General features: G+C 39.3%; 1 protein-coding gene across 5 annotated transcripts in view; it reads left to right on the top strand.

The window, feature by feature from the left end:
• LOC147795522 (serine/threonine-protein phosphatase 2A 56 kDa regulatory subunit epsilon isoform-like) overlaps window positions 1-13,111 on the top strand; it is a 57,777-nt gene that overhangs the window by 40,265 nt on the left and 4,401 nt on the right. For all 5 annotated transcript variants that reach the window (XM_087131714.1, XM_087131713.1, XM_087131715.1 and 2 more), the window contains 8 exons: window positions 550-680; window positions 2,223-2,282; window positions 4,435-4,543; window positions 6,804-6,857; window positions 7,805-7,855; window positions 9,813-9,932; window positions 10,840-10,967; window positions 12,164-12,265. In XM_087131714.1, coding sequence (XP_086987840.1) covers window positions 550-680; window positions 2,223-2,282; window positions 4,435-4,543; window positions 6,804-6,857; window positions 7,805-7,855; window positions 9,813-9,932; window positions 10,840-10,967; window positions 12,164-12,265 — 755 coding nt within the window. The remainder of the gene's footprint in view (window positions 1-549; window positions 681-2,222; window positions 2,283-4,434; window positions 4,544-6,803; window positions 6,858-7,804; window positions 7,856-9,812; window positions 9,933-10,839; window positions 10,968-12,163; window positions 12,266-13,111) is intronic.

Raw genomic sequence — 13,111 nt, 5'->3', positions numbered from 1 at the left:
CACTAGCTTACACATGTATTTATAAATTTTTTTCATGGACTTAAAATAGACTAGACAGATTTTTTCTTTCTACATGCACATGTATACATATTTCCAATTTCACAGTTTTCCGAAAATGGGCAGCCATCCCAAATCCTCCTGAATCCTGCAGTGCCAAATTTATTTTTAATCACTGGACTTCAGGTTGCTAGTACAGCAGTAGTGTTTGGGCTTTGTACTTGTACATTGCAACTTTCTGCTTAACAGCTGCCCCAAACCTGGTGGATTTTGAAGGAAACTGTGGAAGTGAATAAGGTGGACTGACGTTCAACAGCCTTGTGTGTGTGTGTGCCAGAAGAAGGGCTCGTCAGTCAAGTCTTTGACCTCGGGCCAACTTGTGCCAAGCATCACATGCCCCTCCTGTCGGTGTCTGGATGTGAAACTATTCTAAAATATAGATGAGTCAGTCAAATATGCATGTACATGTACATGTATTTTTAAGTAGAGAAATAACAACAGTGAAAAAAAAACAGGATTTGTTCTCTTTCTCCCCTCCCCCCCACCTCACAGCTTCTGGAGCTGTTTGACAGTGAAGACCCGCGAGAGAGAGAGTTCCTGAAGACGGTGCTTCACCGCATCTATGGCAAGTTCCTGGGCCTGCGCGCCTTCATACGTAAACAGATCAACCACATCTTCCTCAGGTGAGTCGTGGGACCAGGGAATCTGGCATGTTGCTTAACTTGATTGTAAATGTGATGTTTTCGATCCCATTCCATGTTTCTGATTTCTATTCAGTGGCATTTAGATATGGAAATATTGTCTAGAAATTGACGCAGTGTATTTTGTCAACGTGTTTGATTGTTGACTACATGTATATCCAGTTATTTGTAGAATGATCTGTTACCGGTAGTTATTCATGCCAACAAATGGAAACTACCGTGGCTGGTTAATACCATGTGGTCATTTTTAGAAGAGCATTTTCAGCATTCGCACAAACAATTCTCATCCTGTAGCACAGTAACATTCACTCTGTTTTCACGACATTGAAATGACTATAATTCCCTAGGTTTTTCAGTATGCATTGGTTCTGGTTGTTTGTTTTTCATACCCCCCAGAATCCAAATCTTGGAATAAGGTTTATTTTGGGAATAATATTCAGCTCACCTGAATTGTGCAGGGCTTGAATTAATTCAGCCCCCAAAGCAACTGTGTTTAGCCCATAGAGCTATATTAAATTACTAGAGGGCTGACTTTTCTTTCTCTGTGCTGAGAAAATTGGACGCAGTGCTGGCTGCAGACACTCTGAATCCATGTGTATGCTTGTAGAACTTCTGAAATCTGACAAAATAAATATTGAATTATGTACTCTAAATGCAATGTGCAGCGTCTACTGCTAAAATCCGATTAAAAAAGTCATGGCAAAATTATCTGCAGCACATACCGGTACATGCACGTGTTGGCATTGTTTATGCAGAGCATATTGTAATGCTTATTCACTGGTTGTGCGTTTTTTTTAGGGGGGGGGGATTTGTGCATCGGCTTTGTTGACGTATCATAGAATGCACACGCATATAGCCATACAAAAGCTATACAAAATTTAGAGTTTACCATAGGTTTGTGCACAAACATGGATGCACCCAGCAGTCACCACTTTGTACATACATGTAAGATAGCACTCTAGTTTTTATATACAACTCTATGGTTTAGCCTTTATGCCAAAGCACTCTTCATTCTTTTTCTGTCTTCCCCTCATTCATTTAAATGTTACTATTTCCATGACTCCACTCTTCTGGAATTTAAATTGGAAAATGACATTTACAGAATAGTTCTCGACACGATAGACTCTTCATTTTCATTCTGCAGGAAGGATGGTTTATCAGAATTAATTAAAATTAATTAAAATTTTAACCATTGTCATTTGATGTTGTGTGCAAATTGGAAATCACAGTTTGGGAGAGAAGGCCTACCACAATGTACATGTGGGAGAAAATTGTTGTATGGAGCACCAAGGCTTTATATATATATGTTTTGTAGGTACCTGTATGCATTGATATGAGGAACTAGACAAAAAAGTACCCACCATTTTCATAAATGTGCATATAGCACAGTCCATGTACTGGTTCGTAATCAGACACATTCTTGTATTTAGAGGTATTCTGGATTTGAAACGTGGCATTCCTTCCCAAACAGATTCCTGTACCTACATGTATTTCATTTCTTGCTTTTTTTTTTACCCCCTGCAGGTTTATTTATGAAACGGAACACTTTAATGGAGTAGGAGAATTACTAGAAATCCTGGGCAGGTAAGCATGTGATCTTTTGATGTGGTTTTCCTGCCTCCCTCCTTCCTTTGTCCACTCTGGCAGTACAAACGTGTCTAATGTGAATTTTCGAATGGGTAGATTTTGTCAGAGCACCGAACATGTTTGCAGAGAATCGTGTGGCAGGGACTGCTTACACACCTACATGTAGCTTTGTATGCGGATGTGGTTTATTTTTTTCACCTTCCATTTACACTGTACCTCATTCAGTGCCTCAGTCCTCTGCACTTTTGAGACTGTAATGTACCGCGAAGCCTCGTCGGCAAAATCCTGTTCCAAAAGAAAAATGGCTGCCAATGTCAATGCAGTTTTGAATGTTACTTCTCGAGACTTTGCACCTGGCTTTCAATGCACTGGCATGTCATACGCTGATTCTCTTTACCCGTTTCTCTCGAAAAGTAGAATTGCACTACAGTGACGGAGCACTCTTGCATATCCTTGCACATTGTAAGTGGACTGATGAGGCACGTGCATGACCATGTTATCTTTTGTGGGCAAGAGTGAGAAGATGACTTACTAGCAAGAAAGGCAAATAATGGGATTCAGTCTTTTGTGTTGCATTGCCAATTCAGCAGTTGATCTGCTAGAAATGAAAGATGTCCCCAACGTCCAAACCACCCCCTGAATTTGATCCCCTTCTGCAAACAGCTTTCTCCTGTCTGTGCTAAGATATCACTGGGACACCCCTTTCCCTTTCCTGCCAAATACTAAAGCTTGGCGAACTGCACAGCCAGCCGCGCCTGCTTCGTTCTCTGTCTGATCAAATTAAATTCCTGTGTGTGTGTGAGCGTGTGTGAAAGAAGTACTTGGCCGGGGGGAATTGACACAAATCGGGGACAGCGGAGGCTGGCCATGGGGTTGATCTATGCACAGGCTGCCTTGTTGTGATGACTGCTTACAGTTACCCAGTTCTCTGGAATTGTTGGAGAAGCTGATCATTTTAGGAAATAAGGGAAAAAATCAATGACAGTTAACTTACATGTAACACTTGTCACTGCTAAGGTCAAAAGACATCTGAATAAGACTCTGTATCTGAAAAAGAAAATGAACAAACGCCCATTGTTTACAAACCCAACACCACTATTTGAATTTTTTTAGATTCTGGTTTTGCATTGACAGTTCCAGTTGCTGTGAGAACTAGTTTTCAACTAAGACATGTATGAAGTCCAGTTTTGGTTCATGGGTTTGTTTTTCATAAAGGCGGGAAAAATTGGCAATTTTTTCCACAGCAAGAAAACAGCCTGCATTACACTATCACTGTTAAGCACAATAAGCTATTTGCGAGTTAAATTGGAATAAAATCTGGTGCACTGAGTTATCTGACTGCACATAAATATAGCGATTTGAATTCCCCAGACTAAAGACAGTGTTGCTATACCTTGTGATTCGGGGCAAGCTTTTGCATAGCGACCACCATCTCTGGAATGGACTGGTTCTTTTGTGCCCCTCTTATCCATCGAAAACGGTGTATTGTTGCAAGGTGTCTCTCATGTAACTATAAAGCAAAAGCTTGCCCCGAATCACGAGGTATAGCAACAGTGGTTTTAGTAAGGAGAATTCAAGTTGCTATGTTCACGTGAATTTAAAGAACTCAGTGCACCAGATTTGGGTCAAAGTTAACTCGCAAAAGGCTTATACATCACTTAGTCACACATTGATTTATCTGTGCCATGCTTGGAAATATACATGTTGGGATGTACAATGTACATGTATACCCTGTCACTGTTGCCATCAAAGGCTGGTGTCCAACGTACAAAGGGTCAAATTTCGTAATAACTGCATGTCATTCTGTGTGATATTTTTTGCCAATCCAATCTTCCGTTGCAACAGGGAGTTTTTCGTCGCATTTCCCTTTGTACACAGTTACATGTACATGTACTCAAACCATATACATTTCATGAGGTTTACCCATGCATTTATTATAATGTGAAAGTATCAATGTTTGCCTTTCGCATTGAATTACCGGTAAATGTGTACTTTTGCATAACACTGTGCGGTACCTGCATCACATTTGAGATCCCCTCGAAATCTCGTCAGCAAGATTCCAGCTGCAATACATGTAGCTAACGTTGTTTATTTGTTCTTGACCCGTTTTTCTCCTATTTCCACCCCCTCCCCCTTTCTCCACTCGCAGTATAATCAATGGCTTTGCACTGCCCCTGAAGAATGAGCACAAGCAGTTCCTCATCAAGGTTCTCATCCCTCTCCATAAGGTCAAATGCCTCAGTCTCTACCATGCCCAGGTGAGATAACAGTCCCTCTAGCTTGGGCCTCTTATTGACTGTCTTGTGTGCAGGTCGTGCCGGCCACTGTGCGTGATTTGCTTCGCATTGGATCTTTTTTAATTTTAATTTAAAAGAATGCTGACTGAAATTACCACTTTTTTTCACCTACATGTAAGTACAAGTACAAGTACGATAGGTGACATGAAATTTGGAAAAGTAATTCTCATTTTGTCTGGACATTTAATATTTGGGCGTACATTGTGTGGTTGCCATAGTTAAAGCATTGGGGAAAAATCCTGTCGTTTAAGATGTAAGAGAAAATCAAGGAAGTTCAGCATATTAGATGTACATATGTTAAACTTTTTTCATCATTGGTAGTACTGGTATTCCTGGGCTTGTTCCATTGGACAATTTCCTCGGTGTCAGTATTTTTCGCAGTCTCTAGAGGACTGGCTTTTGAAAGGAACAAGGAATATTGCATCATGTTGCCAAGCCAAAAAGTAGATTAAAATTGTCACCTACTCGTTTTCAGGTGCATTAGAGTTGCTTTGTGCATGTATCTTTGTTTTAAAATAAGGCTCATTGTGATATCCTGGGGAGTGCAGACATGTGGGAGAAATGTTGGCTATTCCTGCACTTCTTTTCATTGTGCAAGATTTGCTAAGGGCTAAATGTGGCTCAGGCTACAACCAGCTATATGTCAATCTGTGTGGGAGCCATCTGGTCAGAGAGATTTAACCTGGACCAACAGCAGATTTCTGCTCACTGAAATTTGAGAATGGCTCACGAGTAGTCTGCAATTGCTTCCCACATTTTGGCCCTGATGGTGAAACTGACCAAAAATGGACAAATCAGAGAGAGCCTGGATGCAGCGAGTTTTGCAGATTCAGGCCACAGACTGTAAATGGAAGTGCATTTTCTGTAAAAGAAGGGTCACTCTGAAATCAGCATTGCACTGGCAAAGAAACTTTGCCATTGAATTCACCAAAAAACACTTAGCAGTAAGTGATAATAAAAGTGAACAGTATCAAAGATTAGAGCTAAAGCAGTGTTTTTGAATTCATCCCACCTTCCTTCAAAATGACATACTCAAAGAAAATGAATAAGTAATATTTTTTTAAAGGGGTAAAAGGCATTGGCTTCTCTCTTCATTAAGACTTAAGCTCTTCTGTGGCTCTGTGAAGGGCTTCATAATTTATGTAGCATTTCTGACCGTGCCTTAGGGCAGCAAAGTGGGCATTTCTATGTGTCGTAAATGAGCCAGTCGTGCAGTCTCTGTGCGTTTGGCTGTCTTGTGAGCTCTTCGTTTCTATGCCACCCCTGTCTTGAATGCAGAAGGGAGGTGTGCGTGTCGGCACGATGATTGCTTGGGATTGTATCAGCAAGAATAATTTATCCTTTGGAGGACTTGGGTTACCATGTGGAGGCTTTCTTAGGGTGGGACCATGCATTTTACAAAGTTGAGTTGCAAAAGGAATGAGACATTGTTGAATTGTCCAGTGTGTCCACTGACCAGTATTACCCGATTGTGCCTGTTATTTCATATTCCTACCCTGCTCCTCCGGTTTATGAAGTAAATGTAGTTCATGGTTAAAGGGGAGCAGATAATATCCAGGAGAATAGAGAAAATTTTGTTTTCAGTCGCTGTATGCGTCTGTGTACATTTGTATGACAAATCAGTCATTGGAGAAAAGGTCTGATAAATGGTTACTTCCGGAACGTCAGCTGGAGTCCTTTGGGCTCCTAGTGCCCGTGCAATGTAAACCAGTAACACAGTCCTTGTGCATGAATGATATTGGGACATTAACATTCATGTGGCTGGACGGGACCAGTCACAGTGCCCAACAGAGAGTTTTAGTATTTTACAGAGTGATTGTACATGTAGCTCAGTTGAAGACATTAATTTCGGGGACATACAAGTGAAAAAAATATCCTTCACCTTCCTGAACGATGTGTCACATGGACATGTAAAATAGTGAAAGTCCAGTTCAGTTTTATGAACCAATATTCCCTTACAGGAAATATCTTCTTACTTTTGGATTACACATTACCTGTTTAGTTTCATGACCCACAAAGTACACATATGAGCAGAGTGCAGTACTTACCGTACATAAACAGTGATGAAATTACATGTAATCCTCAAAGGAGGAAAAGCTAATTTTCTTATTTGTTGACTGTAATAATCAGCCTTTTCTTTATAATCTGTCAATTTTGATTCCCTTTTGATATACTGTTAAAGTCGTTTTCAATTTTGTTTTGTCTCTGTCTTCTTCCGCAGTTGGCATATTGTGTAGTACAGTTCCTAGAGAAAGATGCAACACTCACAGAGCAAGTAAGTGGGTTTTTTTTGGGGGGGGGGATAATGGTTTTTGGATTACTTTTCTCCACCCCCACTCAACTACACAGTTGCCCTGTGCTCAGAAAGAGGTCTTTAGCCTTTTGTGAGAGCCTGATTAAAATGGAGAACATCATTTTGACCTTTAATGGGACTTGTAATTTTTGATCAAGAAGAGTGTTTGTTGCTACAGAGAAAGTGCTGTTTCAGGTGCAAAAGTGCCTCTTTTCTTAAAAGTTCTTCAGAGCAAAGCTGACCTTTAAAAAAGATGTGACTGGTACAATGTATATGCATAGATGAAGCTATTTCAATACTAAAGTCATGTGTTAGCAAGGGTTAAGTACCGTACCCTATGCTTAAAAGTGCCCCATAACTTACAGTGCTTCTGCTGTGCATTTTCTTGCCTTGAGCCTTTTACATGTACATGGTAAATTTACACATACATGTATGTACACATAGAGAATGCAGTTCTGCCATGTTTGGTTGTTCAGGTCAGCCTTTTAATGTATTAAAGTCTACAGTGTCAGACTCCACCTTCCTTTGACCCACGACCACAGTACATGTAATGTAAGTCCTTTCTGGTGTCCCAAACTTCTCCTTTGGCGTGATCGACAACATTTACAAAAAATAAACTTCAAGAGAGAAAATTGCTGAAATCCGAACATAGCCCAAAATATTCAAATTAGAAAACATTTGTCATAACTGTGATATTTTAAGAAACTCATGGGCCTTTGGGACCTTGGCAGTTGGCAGTTTTTTCCTTGGAATTCAATATCAACGCTGTGATATATATATGTGAGTAATAAGAGACATCAATCAGGAAATGTCAAAATGCTACAAAACTAGGTGATGAACTTAAGGTTAAATTTGAGGAACATGTACATTGTACATGTAACTCAACTCAATTTTTTCTTTGTTTTATTTCATTTGTTTTTCTTGTGCAGGTTACGTTGGGGCTGTTGAAATACTGGCCGAAGACCTGTAGTCAAAAAGAAGTAAGATTTTTCAGCATTGATGAATGAAAGAGTGTACTCCTAAATTACCAGTTTGGTTCTTTCTACAACTAGCAGGATAGCTACTGTGTTTGTCAAGATTTTGTATTGTACAGCAGCTTTTGTTTGTTCACTGTGACAAAAGTGGGCACTGTTTCCACCTGTTTTATTTTGTTGCTTTTGTCACATTGGTAATTTTTTTTTTACTTTTGTTTCCCCTTTCTGTGCCACTGCCTATGCACTAAGTGGCGATTTTGTTTCAACAGTGAATTATGATCAGACTACATGTATGAATAAACAGTAAAAACAGGGTATAGCATGCAAAAACGTTGAAAATTTCCAGTGGAAAAGTTTGGACTGCTTGACATCTGTTGAAATGCAAATATATATATTTGCCTTGTAATTAAAAGACAGTACATGTGGGACTGTCACGCATCTTTACTCAAAGACATCTGCATGTGTCTTCAGTAGCTTGTGTGGTTTGTGAAAGCCAGAGAATGCAAGCAATGATAGGTTACAGTAGGGCTGTACACAAATAACTCAGGTTATGCAATGGAGAAAAATAACCTCAACCAAAAAAAAGACATTGAGAAGGAAACGGGCGGATGTTGAAAGGCTGCTCTGCTGAAACTGTAGACTGCCAGAGAATGCAGGTCAGCACGTCAAAAAGTAAAACTCCCTGGGGCTTGAAACACAGGCTGATATTACAGCGTTAGCTGTCTCTGTGCAGTCACTGAAACCCACAGTGCCTTGCATCTGAAGTTAAACGTCTCATTCCCCCCACCATTCTATGCTGGCCTACTTCAAGTCATTTTCATAAAGTACTCAAAAAAAGTTAAGGACCACTTTTTTTAGTCACTTGTAATTTTTTTGCAAGCACTGAGTGGGGTCTACATGTAGTTCTTTCAGGTTTTTGTTTGTCTAGATGGAGTTCTCATTGGAATGAAAATTGAAAAAATGTTTGTTAAAACATCAAATGCACATTTTCAGCAGTAAAATTTCTCATATAAAAAGTATACACAAACTGAAATGTGATCCTTAACTTTTTTTGAGTAGTGTTTGAATGTTGAACTGTAATCTTTTTTCCCTCCCGAGCTGGTTGTGTTGAGAGATATTCGTTTACGTGCACACTACAAGAAACCATTCGCATGTATTTAGAAAGCTGCCTCTCTGCTAGGAAACATTTGATCTTTCATTCTGACAATTGAACCAAGTATTTTAACAAATGGATGAAGTTATGAACAACTAACATACACTATCCCCCCCAAAAAAAATTAAAGACCACTTTTTATTTTGTGTATACTCTACTTTATGTGATATATTTTACTGCTGAAAATGTGCATTTGATGTTTTGAAACTTTACAAAATTTTTTTTATTCTAATGAGAACACCATCCAGACAAACCAAAAATGAAAGAACTAGACCCCACTCATTGCTTAGAAAAAATGACAAGTTAAGAGGAAGTGGTCTTTAACTTTTTTGTGAGTAGTATAGTATCTGCCATCAGTAACCCACAGAAGAATGTTTCATTAAGTTTTCCTTTACTTTCAATTCTTTGACTTGCACTTGGCTCTGTTAATTGTCACGCACTAAGAGTATCAGACTCCTGTAAGTGATGGTGTGGTAGATGTTATTTGTTCAAGTACAAATATATTGCATTTTATCCAGACCGTACACTTACGATAACTGCATATCTGTAGAACCATACATTATGTAAATGTTGGTTTTGTGCATCCTTACACAGAATGTAATGACATGTAGATCTGTCATGTGGATTCATATGGATTTTTTTGTTTGTATTTGTTCCCCTTTATTTTTCAATCTAAAGTACGACAGAAAGTGTGGTCATGTTTCCCTGTGATCATATTTCCTGCTAGCTTGTCAGAGCCCACCAGCATCCCTGTTGACACCAGGTGTGTTGACTTAATTGAACCTGTTGGCCTTTTCACCCTCGATCCAGGTCATGTTCCTGGGCGAGATTGAGGAGATACTGGACGTGATAGAGCCTTCCCAGTTCGTCAAAATCCAGGAGGTATTGTTCAAACAGCTTGCCAGGTGCGTGGCTAGTCCCCACTTTCAGGTGAGTGCCCTTCAAGGAACGCTTGTGTCAGGTGGCCATTGATGTGCTCTCTTCAACTCTTTGACTTCTTAATGGTCCAGTGTTGCACTATACACCTGTATACGCTATACGACAGGAAATCCGTAGATACAGCTCCCTCTTCCGTAAACATCAACTTGTTCTGTGCGTCATCCCCTTCATATAATTTCAGTGTACTTCATTCTTGCCTTAACTCTCACCCAAGAGTGGCTGATTAATCTTGGTGAATTTTCCCTGAGGTATCGAAAAGATGACATTTAGACATTGTTCGTACATATCTTGCCCAAAATATCCTTGCTAGAGTCAGCATTTATACATGGTGTCACACTTGTTAATGACAAGTAATTATGGAATCTTTAAGTTTTATAAAAAGTTACAAATTTTGGGTGAAAATAAGACTATGCCAAGTAGAGTTAATCACGGGTTTCACACAAGTGTGCATGTAAATGTAGGTGAAACATCATACTGTATGTATACATGTAATTCCAATAATGATAAAACCACAAGAACAAGCTCAATTTTAATCATTTTCAAAACTGAATTCAATATTTGTACATTTGGCCTACCAGTTAAGCTATTTTCCAAGTCTTTGTTAAAATTTTTCTGGATGTTTCAATGACTATGGTGTGGGTAAATTTGGCACTTGTTGAATAATTCAGTGGTGTCACTTTAGGTTTTTTAAAATTCCCTTTCATTACTCTTTGAAAGAGCACACATGTACGTGTGTTCAACAGGTTTTTTTCTTCAAAGGAGAAGTCGCCTCACGTATGATGAGAGTTATTCTTACAGCTGTTCAAAAGAAAAATGAAAAATCTGTCATAACATGTCATACCAGTACAGACTCACAAAGAAGTTGGTGTCATTACGCTTTTTGGTCCTTACCTTACAGGTAGCAGAGAGGGCGCTATACTTCTGGAATAATGAGTATGTGCTGAGTCTGATTGAGGAGAACTCGAGTAGCATCATGCCCATCATGTTCCCTAGTCTTTATAGGATATCCAAGGATCATTGGAACCAGTAAGATCTTTCTTGTTGTTTTCTGACGTGTTCTAAACAGACTTCAAGGGCCCAAGCGATGAGTTTTCTAACACCCGCTTTTTTGTGTAACTTTGTACTCATCTGTGTATTAAAACCTATTTGGCATCTCTTTGAGTTTAAAGTGCACTTTTTTTCAAACGTTAAATTTTTTGTGCCTTTCCAGGAACCTAAGGGCCCTGTTGTTTTGATACCGGTCAGGGAACACAGTATTCATGTTATGCATTCTCTGTTCAAATTATGCAACCAAAAGTTTGCTCATTTAAAACATTTCTGAGGAGGGGTTACTCGCTGGTTTATTAACGTGCACTTTATACACCTAGACAACAGTAACTCGCAAAATGAAGGAAATTTTAGGCCACCACAATTTGAAGGAATCACAGCATTCATTTATGCACAAATTAAAGTACATTGATGTTGTCTTTCTGGGATGATACCACAGTTTTGCCATGACTGTGTACTTGGGGTGTTTGTATAAAAACCAATAAAGGTACCAAAGAGCAAAACAAAATTGAAAAAAAAAGAAGATTAATTGAGATGTATGCCTGTGCATTTTCAAGGCTTGTATTTTTAAAAAGATTGCATCGCATAGACCGTTGAAGGAAATCCAGTTGCCAAATGCAGGAACAATTTGCACCACAGTGTGCCACCAAGTGGGTCATCTTATATGTAAACGCCATTTTTTAACCTCAAGGTCAACGTCATGCTGACGTGAGCCTGTATTGAAGCGTCTTTTCTCTATCGTCTGTGCCCAGAAACATTAAAATTCATTTGCAAGCCTTGTAAAGAAACTCCCCTTTTGTCAAGGGGGGAAACCCTGCAACCTGCATTAAGAATTACCTGTATTAAGAATTTATCATTTGCCAAGTCCCTCTGCAGAATTGCCACTTGCTGCAAGGGTCTCAACTGTTTTTGCACATGATGGGAAAAATAATGTACATAATGCTCTTCATGGCAATGTCTAGTTGGCAGTGCCTTCGACTGATAATGGCTTACCGGTACGCTGGAATCCTCATGTGGACTCGAAAAGCAGTATTTGACCGACCCAGATTCCCAAATCGAGATTCAATTTATAAGGGGGGTGATTTGCCTGATTTTACACAGTTCATGTGAAGTAGCCAAAGTAAGTTTTGAAATGGAAACCCTCAAACATGACTTTGTGTGCTTTTGTCTTTCAGGACTATAGTAGCTCTGGTGTACAATGTACTCAAGACCTTTATGGAAATGAACAGCAAGCTGTTTGATGAACTAACATCTGGTTACAAGGCAGAGAGGCAAAAGTAAGACCAGTTATTGAGTGGTGCATCCAAAAGGGCAAGGTCTGACAACACCTGTAGTGCAACCAGTGATCAGTTAATCGTAATTCAACAGTACAGTCACACTTGAACAGCCTTGTCGGACTATTTCGCAAAACTCATCAACACTCACATTTTGCAGTCGGCAGCAACTATCACGGCATTCATGGTCAATTACATCTTACACAAGTATTGTCATGTGAATGTGGTTTGGTCTTCACTGATGAATGAAATTGGCTTTCGATAACCAGCTGTGTGACGTACCCCAACACCATCATTTGGCCGATGTAGATTGAACTAAAGTTAAAAGTAAAGTCTATCACTTGTCATTTGTACATTATGTTCCTTTGAGGCTACAAAATGACTTAACATCTACAGGAAGGTGCGTATTTAAACAAGCTGATGAAGTTTCAGCTTAAGGAATACTGACTATCCTGAGAAAAACAGTATTCTGTGATTTTGATTTCAGATCAACAGTTGCTGAGTCATATTATGAATTGCACCTGAATTCAGCATGTGGGACACATTCTCAAGTTCATTTTAATGTAGCTATGCGATGTCATGCACTGAACTGACGAATTATAGCAACCGTGCAGGTGTACATGTATGTGTCACGTCAATGCGTGCGCACACTTCTAACAGCAATTCTCAAAAAATGTGGTTTTTTTTACGCATCGTTGGAGATGGCCTTCTTTGTTTTCTTCAAAATGACAGCTTGCCAGAAAGAAGAATTCCCCATACCCATCTCTAAACTAAGTATGCTTTTCAACAATGATGTCATCAGTTGCTTGTATTATTTGGGTAATTGCAAATGATGGACTGTACTTTAAC

Source organism: Acanthaster planci, unplaced genomic scaffold (assembly GCF_054643075.1).
Source record: "Acanthaster planci isolate LZ-2023a unplaced genomic scaffold, COTS_SCS Contig9, whole genome shotgun sequence".
Taxonomy (NCBI): Eukaryota; Metazoa; Echinodermata; class Asteroidea; order Valvatida; family Acanthasteridae; genus Acanthaster; species Acanthaster planci.
This window is presented reverse-complemented; position numbering and strand designations above follow the sequence as displayed.